This window comes from Scylla paramamosain, chromosome 35 (genome assembly GCF_035594125.1).
Source record: "Scylla paramamosain isolate STU-SP2022 chromosome 35, ASM3559412v1, whole genome shotgun sequence".
Taxonomy (NCBI): Eukaryota; Metazoa; Arthropoda; class Malacostraca; order Decapoda; family Portunidae; genus Scylla; species Scylla paramamosain.
This window is the reverse complement of record NC_087185.1, coordinates 12,971,664-12,981,663: the sequence shown is the minus strand read 5'-3', so window position 1 is coordinate 12,981,663 and position 10,000 is coordinate 12,971,664. Positions and strand designations below refer to the sequence as shown.

At 41.3% G+C, this 10,000-nt stretch overlaps 1 protein-coding gene across 2 annotated transcripts in view; it reads right to left on the bottom strand.

Moving 5' to 3' along the window:
* The window catches only part of LOC135090667 (hemicentin-1-like), a 168,270-nt gene that overhangs the window by 72,426 nt on the left and 85,844 nt on the right, over positions 1 to 10,000 (bottom strand). For both annotated transcript variants that reach the window (XM_063987624.1, XM_063987623.1), the window contains one exon: positions 6,818 to 6,951. In XM_063987624.1, the coding sequence (XP_063843694.1) occupies positions 6,818 to 6,951 (134 nt within the window). The remainder of the gene's footprint in view (positions 1 to 6,817; positions 6,952 to 10,000) is intronic.

Genomic DNA, 10,000 nt, shown 5'->3' with positions numbered 1-10,000 from the left:
TGATGAATCGTAACCAGTTCTGGCTCCTCCTTTCTCGGCGGAACCTCGCACTCCTCTCCTCACGATGCACCGCTTTTCAAACCTTTGACCCTGGGCTGGTTACGACTCATCATGGCGACGAAGCAGAACACAACCTATGACGGCGACTGTACCTTTGGCTTAGCGGTTTTCTTTACGTGATTGTTGAAGGAGAGGATGTTCACCTCACCGACAACTATGCTGACTGTTGACTTCCCTGCTCCTTCCCAGCTAGAATAGGTGGTGAAGGGGTACCTGGGGGACGATGCCGCCAAGAGACCAGCATGACCTGTGCCCTTTCCCTGCTAGATCATTGCGCCCCTTCGTCCCCGCGCGTTGATACAAGGTGGTCTGTGGCGTGTCGTTGATTGTAGCGACTGTATTATAACAGACAGTGCCGCCCAGGGGGAGTATGAGGGTACAGTCATTCCCATAGGCATCTCTCTCTCTCTCTCTCTCTCTCTCTCTCTCTCTCTCTCTCTCTCTCTCTCTCTCTCTCTCTCTCTCTCTCCTCTACCATCCCCTCTTTTATCCTTTCTTGCATATTTTTTGGTGTGGAGGGGGAGTTCATTTGCTCTCTCTCTCTCTCTCTCTCTCTCTCTCTCTCTCTCTCTCTCTCTCTCTCTCTCTCTCTCTCTCTCTCTCTCTCTCTGTGTGTGTGTGTTTCTCTGCTTTTCGCTATTCCGCTACTGTTTTAAAAGTAAATTATGACACAAAAGGGAAACAAAACGCCACTACGAGCAACAAACGAGAGAGAGAGAGAGAGAGAGAGAGAGAGAGAGAGAGAGAGAGAGAGAGAGAGAGAGAGAGAGAGAGAGAGAGACTTGGTAGAAAATATTTTGAGGCGAAAATTTCCCCCGGCGGATATAAATCAGTGGCGCTTTTACGGTGAACCAAAAATTAAAACTGGCGCAACGAATGGAGAATTGAATGTAAGTTTAAAACCTCCTGCTTGTTGCCTTTACCGAGCACAGCGCCGGGTTATAAAGGGCAATGGGTGGTATTTGTAAAAGATAAATACACGAGGCACATTGAGGGGACTTCTGAAACTGGCGTGAATGCTCGATATTTTTACTTTTTTTTTTTTCTGTTGTGTGTTGGCGTCTTGCTTACCTCGACTTGTTATAATAAAATTAGTGGAGGTTATTATGATTTTCAAGAGTGGTTTCATGATTCTGGTGGCGATTTAAGGGTTTCAGTGCGATATTTAACAATTAACAGCACTAGAAGCATTGTGTGGAAACTATGAAATCTACACGAAACAACGGGATAGAAAAAGAAGAGACTGCAATTTCTGGCGGGTACAATACTTAGAGGTGGCTGGAGAACATGGAAAAGATGTCTCAGAGTCGGTAATTATTAAGGAAAGATGTGCCAAATAACAGTGGATGGCTTAATGAACAAGGATTCTTGATTGTCAAGTGTTTTTGCGTCTTACCTCGACTTGTTATAACAGATCTAGTGGAGATTGTAAGGGTTTCCAAGGGTGCCGTCATGATTTTAGTGGTTGTTTGACAGGAACTCTGCATTATCAAAGGTCTTAATCACCTCAGTTTTTTATAACAGATCTACTGGAAGTTATTATGATTATCAGTAGCGTTTTCATGATTCTTTTGATGATTTAACTTGGGCTTTGCATCATGAAGCGCTTCGTTGTCTTACTTCTGTTTTAAGGAATCGAGTGAAGGTTGTTACGGTTCTCAAGGTGTTTTCATTATTCTAGTTGTGGTTCATGGCGAGGACTCTGCATCATCAGTATCTTAAGTCGACTTGTTATAGTAGATCTGGTGGAGGTTATTTGAAGGTTGGATCTGAAGGGTGTTTTCACAATTCCAGTGGTGTTTTAACAAAGATTCAGCATTATGAAGTGTTTGGTCTCTAAACTCAACTTACTTTACTAATTTACTTTAGGTCTAGTGGAGCTTATTATAGTTTTGAAGGTGTTTTCGTGATTCTAATGTAATAAAGACTCTACTTCATTAATCCTCTCGGCGTCTTGAGTATCTGTCATTGTCATTACAAATTTCGTGGAGGTTATTGAGGTTTTCAAGGGTGCTTTCATGATTCTAGTGACAGTCAACAAAGATTCTGCCTAATGGAGAAAAAAAAAAAAAAGACTCGTGAGAAGCTAATTATCTTTGGCTTTTGAAAATATTTCTGATGAGAGCCCAAGCAGTTTTAGAATGCAGGTGTAAGAGTTAAAATCTTTGAATAGTTAAGCATATGAGGATATTTGTGAATGATAAAATATGTATTACTATTGGTGTGATTATGGACGAAAGTAGGAAATGAGTAAGGTCTGTAGAATGAAAATATACTCTTGTACTTTACCCATTTATCGTTTTCCGTTTTGTCGCGTGACTGAATCATTTGAGTGTAGTGGATGAATAAGCTGTGTGTGTGTGTGTGTGTGTGTGTGTGTGTGTGTGTGTGTGTGTGTGTGTGTGTGTGTGTGTGTGTGTGTTCAAGGTAAAATTTTGATGTAACTGAGGAATCTCAACTTTCATTTATTGCCAGCCTAATTTTACTTTTACACAAGTAAATGATAAATGAAAATAAAAATATAATTATCATAAAGTTTATGCAATATTGACAGTGGCGTAAAATGAAAATTATACCTGTTATTACGATTACCATTTATATGTGCATTGCACTTTTTTTATGTATTTGCACCGATGATCAATAGATTATAAAAAAAAGGATATAAGAATGAATAAATGAATAAGTAAATGAATAAAAGAACATGAAGCTGAAATAAATACATGGATAGTTGAAAAAAAAAAGAAACATCAAGGTAAACAAGAAGTAGCGGTTTTCATTCGTACTTTTCATACACTGTCAGGCAAAACTACAGAAAGGTACAAAAATAACAACTACACACGGGATACAAAGGATAAGTCTGCAATTATGGCTTTAAGTGCACATATTATATAGTTATTTTTTAAGTCTTGTATCGCCTGGCAAGTAAATAAGTGACTAAGTGTAAAGCCTTAAGCCTCAGAGCACAAAGGCGGTACGACAGTCTGGGCTGAGAGGTGCCAAGACCAAGCTGGCGGACGACAAGGATTACAGCCACCATTCCTCCTCCTCCTCCTCCTCCACCACCACCACCACCACCACCACCACCACCACCTCCTCCTCCTCCTCCTCCTCCTCCTCCTCCTCCTCTTCCTCCTCCTCCTCTTCCTCCTCCTCCTCCTCCTCCTCCTCCTCCTCTAGGGACGCCGCGTCAGCTAGGGTCATCTCGCAAGGCAGGTCAAGCGATGAGGTCAGGTGTGATCAAAGCTGTGACGTCACGCCGCTCAGAGACAAAGAGATGATGGAGGGACGAAGAAAGGAGGAGAAGGAGGAGGAGGAGGAGGAGGAGGAGGAGGAGGAGGAGGAGCAGCAGGGGCAGTGAGTGGAGAACAAGGAGGAGGAGGACTTTAAGAGGGAAACGTGATCAGAAAAGAAGCTTAAGTAACGTTATGAAAATAGAAATTACTTAAAGTCTAAAAGTGTTTGGTATTTGTACTACTACTACTACTACTACTACTACTACTACTACTACTACTACTACTACTACTACTACTACTACTACTACTACTCTACTACTACTACTGCTGCTGCTACTACTACTACTACTACTACTACTACTACTACTACTACTACTACTACTACTACTACTACTACTACTACTACTACTATTAATAATAATAATAATAATAATAATAATAATAATAATAATAATAATAATAACGTAATCCCTCCTCCCGAAGCAGTTTCCCTCAATTCAGAATTAAAGATTATACCAAAACAGAAACATTTGAGGCTCCGAGCTCTGATTCGAAACAATTATCTTGACCACTGAAACCAAATAGGATTCCTCAGGGTTTCATATTCCTACAACTCTCTCTCTCTCTCTCTCTCTCTCTCTCTCTCGTCTTTGTTTTAATGTTATATTTTTTGCATTCGAAATCTTTTTGTGTTTCCTTCAGACATTCCATTCCTTCTCTCTCTCTCTCTCTCTCTCTCTCTCTCTCTCTCTCTCTCTCTCTCTCTCTCTCTCTCTCTCTCTCTCTCTCTCTCTCTCTCTCTCTCTCTCTCTCTCTCTCTCCTTCCCCTTCCTCCTCCTCATCCTCTTTCTCCTCCTCCTCCTCCTCCTCCTCTCCGTATTCCAGTAACGTCTGCGGATACGGATGAGATAAGTCTCTTTAAGGTCGAGGCAGAGAGACGCTTCGTGAATGATCCGAAACACAACCGAACAGGATTCTCTTGTTTTGAAACTTTTTTTTTTCTTTTTGTTCCCGAATACAGCTATGAATTTTTTTCTTGTGTATGCTTTTTTTTTCTGTAGGTGGATAGGGTTTGTAGGGATTTTCTCTCTCTCTCTCTCTCTCTCTCTCTCTCTCTCTCTCTCTCTCTCTCTCTCTCTCTCTCTCTCTCTCTCTCTCTCTCTCTCTCTCTCTCTCTCTCTCTCGCTTCATTAAAGATAGAAACAGTCCAGCTATAAAAAGTCACACGACACACAGCAGGAGCACATTCTCTTCCATATTACACACACACACACACACACACACACACACACACACACACACACAGAGAGAGAGAGAGAGAGAGAGAGAGAGAGAGAGAGAGAGAGAGAGAGAGAGAGAGAGAGAGAGAGAGAGAGAGAGACTGGGAAGGAGAAAGAACGAAAAACCGAAATAGACAGACAAACACAGACACACACACACACACACACACACACACACACACACACACACACACACACACACACACACACACACACACACACACACACACACACACACACACACACACAGAAAGGGAGTCATAATATTAAAGCACATATTCTCTATCTTTCCCTCACACCTTTTCCTTCTTTTCTCCTTTACTTAATTCTTTGTAAACCGATTTTCCACACATGACTGTCCCTTTTTTCCTCTTTCCCTCCCTCCCTTTCCTCCCTTTCTCTCTTGTCTTTCCTTTATAGCTCTTCCTCAGGCTTCACCGTCTCCCCCTCTCCCTCTCTCCCCTATCTCCCGTCTCTCTATCCCTCTCTCCCTCTCTCTCCCCTCTCCCTCTTTCCCTTCGCCTCTCAGTGAAAAAAAACGAGGGGAAAGAAAAATACAGAGGAAGAAAGTCAAAGGACAAATTGGTTTAGTATCTGTCCGATCATTAGCATGTTTGCATAACCATTAAGATTCTCTCTCTCTCTCTCTCTCTCTCTCTCTCTCTCTCTCTCTCTCTCTCTCTCTCTCTCTCTCTCTCTCTCTCTCTCTCTCTCTCTCTCTCTCTCTCTCTCTCTCTCTCTCTCTGCAGCGTCATCCATCACTTCCTTCCAGACACTTTACTGAACAATTTTCCAATTTTTCGCTTCATTCGATTAATAAAACTCTCTCTATTTTGTCTCGTCCGTGAGTAGTGGCGTGCATGATTAATGGAAAAACTCTTGTACGGAGAGAGAGAGAGAGAGAGAGAGAGAGAGAGAGAGAGAGAGAGAGAGAGAGAGAGAGAGAGAGAGAGAGAGAGAGAGTAGTAGTAGTAGTGGATAAGTAGTGAATAAAACTCTCTCTCTCTCTCTCTCTCTCTCTCTCTCTCTCTCTCTCTCTCTCTCTCTCTCTCTCTCTCTCTCTCTCTGTCTAGTCTCATTACCTGTTCTCAGCCACAGGTCGGATGCCAGGCAGTGTCTCCCAGTCTGTGTAATATCCGCTTCGGTCTTATGTCTGTTTCCTCTGATAACCGAACGCTGGGCCCCTTAATTTCCCAGGCCAGAGATATTTTTTTCCTCTCTCTCTCTCTCTCTCTCTCTCTCTCTCTCTCTCTCTCTCTCTCTCTCTCTCTCTCTCTCTCTCTTGCTCTCGTTCTCTCTCTTCTCCACTTCTTTCTCCACCAACGCACTCAATCTTTCCCCTTGTCTCTCTCCCTCCCCCTTCTAGTCACTTGTACGTATAGTGAGACTCTCAACTCCCTCACACTCTCACACCCTCACGCCACCTCTCACAGCCTGCATCACTCTTACTTTCCTCTCCCTCATGCTGCCTGACACTCCTCACGCTCTCATGTACTTCCTGGTCATCAATTTTAACCCGCATTCACTCATACATACTGACACTTGTAATCTCATAAGTTATACTCAAGGTGTTTAATTTATTTTACAGCTATATTCATTCTCATACACCCCGGTACTCCTCACATATATACATCTTACTCCACCTCACTTTTTATTCATACTCATACATTCTGGCGCTCCTCAGTCCTTTACTCATACTCACCATTATGTATTCTGACACTCCTTGTAGCTTCATTTACGCTCCATCTCACCTTATTTTATACTCATACTGACCTTCACACAGCCTTGCACTCTTCACACCTTCATACACTACCTCACACACACACACACACACACACACACACACACACACACACACACACACACACACACACACACACACACACACACACACACACACACACACACACACACACACACACACACACACACACACACACATATGCAGTCCCTCCCAGCATACATTCCTCTTTCCTTACAATGCTCGTTTGAAATCTCCACCTTGAAATAAATATATAGTGATTTCCGAGCATAGATATATCGCTTGATTTAATCCAACTGCAGAATTCTCATCTCTCAGCGTTTAAAGCAACACACACACTACACACAGAGACACACAGACAGACGCTACTATACCCCACTCCCACACACCGGTACACAAATAACACCCACTACCATTCCTCCCTCACTCCACAGACCCCAGTTTTCTCCCCGCTCCCCGCCCCCTCAAGCCAGAACACTCACTCTGTAGGTGCCGAGGTTATCCACTATGCAGGACAGTCTTGCCTCGCGACCCGCTGCCACCGTCACGTTCTGAATGGACTCCCCGAACCGAGGCTCGTCCTTCGCGCCTCTGTGGATGTCATTGCTGATGCTGGCTGTGGAAGGGGAAAAAAGACGCGTGGCTTAGTGTTGGGCTAAATAGAACAGTGAGTGTGTTAGTGTCCAGAAGTAATGTTTGCCATAGTGTGTAAGATTAGTTATGTAGAAGAGTTTGCTTGTGGGTTAGTATCTGGAATAGTGTAGGTAATGTTTGGCATAGTGTGGGATAAGACGCGTGGTTTAGTGTTTGGTTAGGTAGAACAGTATGCTTGTATGTTAGTTAGTATCCAGGAGAAGAGTGTAGATAATGTCTGGCAAAGTGTGTAACGGGAAAAGACACTTGGGTTAGTGTTGAGCTAATAATAGAGTGAGTGAGTTGTGAGTTTCTAAGAGCAGAGTATGGAAGGAGAAAAGGCACGTGGATTAGTGTTTGGCTAAATAGAAGAGTATGGTAGTGAGTTAGGTGTTGCTAAGAGAAGATCCTCCCCCCAGTAAAATAAAAGGAAATACAAAAGAAGAGCCAGAAAAAGGAGGTAGATTAGTGGCACTATATTGCTGATTATATAAGGTTATGTTAGTAAATTGACCATATTGAATTATGTGGTAGTGTTTTGGGAGCTTATGAATGTTAGTGAACTAGGAGCATTTCGGAGGATAAAACGCGAATTAGTTGGTGAAGAGATAAGTAAAAACGTTTGTTTGTGAATTAGAAATGCATATTTAAGAGAAAGACGCAAGTTAATGGCACTGTTTTGGTGAGCTTATGTTAGTGAATTAAGAGACAACTTTGTGATATTTTAGCTAAAGAAGAGTTTGTCAGTGAATTAGGAATACATAGATGAAGGACACAGTAGAGTAAGTGTTTACAGGGCATGTGTTAATGAATTCTGTATATGTAGGTGCCGAAATGCGTAAATCATTGAGTGGTGGGATAGGTAGAAGCGTATAGTCTTGAATTAGAACTACGTATTTAGGAGAATAATGTAAATTAGTGAGTGTTTGGGAGAGCGTATATTAGTGAATTATGAGCATTTAGGAGGAGACAGAGCTAAATTAGTGAGTGTTTGGAAAGGTGGACGCACATGTTCGTGAATTAAGAGAATAGAAGAGGACAAAGACTAAATTATTTTCTTTGGCAAGGCTGCAGCGTGTTAGTGACCGACATTATTTAGGAGAAACGAGTAAATTAGCAGTATTATTTGGACAAAGTTTAGCAAGGTGAAAAGGTATGTTAGTGAAGTACATTATTTAGCACTAGTATTTGGACAGAGCATACACGTGTTGCTGAATCAAGAGCATCTACAAGTAGGAGGAATAAATCACTGAGTGTTTGGCAAAGCAGAAGTATATGGTAGTTAAATTATCGAGGAGAGAAACGTAAATTAATGGCAGTGTTTGAAGGAACAGCGTACGTATGATAGTTGAATGAAAAGGATATAGGAGGAGGAAGACTAAATTATTGAGTGCTTAGCAAGGTGGAACGTATGTCAGTGACCTACACTATTTAAGAGAAAGAATGAACTAAGTGGAGGTGTTTGTGGGAGGAGTGTATGGATCACGAGTGTTTAGGATAATGACGAGAAGTTAGGACTGTTTGGATTGGTAGATGCATTGCTGTTAAATAAGGAGTAATAGGAGGAAAAATATATAAATTGCTGAGTGCAGGTTAGGTCAGAAGTGTGTGCAGATGAATGTCACGGAGCTATACGATAATTGTCTTTCTAGTGAGTGGGAGAGGACACGCAGAAGCCAAAAAGGTGTAATTTTAAAACTGGCTGTAAATGTTCGTGAATGATAACTTAATTGCAAGGAACTATAAAAGAGTTTTGGCATTAGAGTGAGTGGGAGAGGACACGCAGAAGCTAAAACGGTGCACCTTTAAATCTGTGAGTGGTAGTGAATTGGAACACAATGAGACAGAAAGGAAGAACAAACACCCTCGGACTTAATGACCCTGACGAGACACGTGATAACTTGGACTACTTTTAAAGAGATGTAGGATAGCAAAGGCGAAGATCCCTCCCCATATACAAAGAAATGAGCTTTTTTTTTCTTTTGTGTGTGTGTATGTATGTATGTTAGAGACGTAAAGGAATGTTAGTGATTTGGAACTCAAAGCAATACAAAGAAAGAATAAACGCAGACGTACTAATGTGATAACCTACAAGACGAAAATTATTCTTCGTATATATATATATATATATATATATATATATATATATATATATATATATATATATATATATATATATATATATATATATATATATATATATATATATATATGTTACAGTCAAACTGTGAAATCAGTCATTTCGTGAAATGACTGAAATTCTTAGTCATTACATGTATTGCCTGTGGAGGCCAGTCAGTTCACGAAATGACTGAAAATTATAGCCATTTCATGAAACGACTGAATTATTGTCATGCTTGTTACACTATATGGCTGTTTTGAATTAGGCAAAATGTGAACTAGTGGTTTGACGATGTGAACTAGCGGTTTGACGTCCATTGACAGCCATGACGTCATTGACAGTGATACACCCACCAATACTAATCAGTCAGTTCAGCTCAGCCACATTGAGAGCACACACTAAACACTCAGCTCCGAGTATCTTTGCTGATTCCAGTTGAAGCCAGTTCCTTCACAAGATGTCTGAAAGCATAGAGTTAAAATTTCGTGAAGAATTATATTCTAGGTATGAGAAGTGTCGCAAATATCTCATTCCGAAAGAAGAATATTTCCAAATTATTGAGGACATTCGTACAACTAGTGAAAGGAAGAACACTAAGAGTCAGGAATGCCAGAAAAAGAGAAAGCGACCAATGACAAAGGGAGTTGTGGTTAAACCTATTCTGAGTAGTGAATTTTCATCACGTGGGCAGGTAGATCTTATTGACATGCAGTCTATGTCGTGTAGAACTTACAAATGGATTATGGTTTACCAAGACCACTTAACAAAGTTTTGCGTTCTGCGTCCACTCAAATCAAAGCGTGCAGCTGAAGTAGCATTCCAACTAGCTGATATTTTTCTTCTCTTGGGGGCTCCTGTAATTCTTCAATCAGACAATGGTTTTGAGTTTACTGCTCAGATCATTACTGAA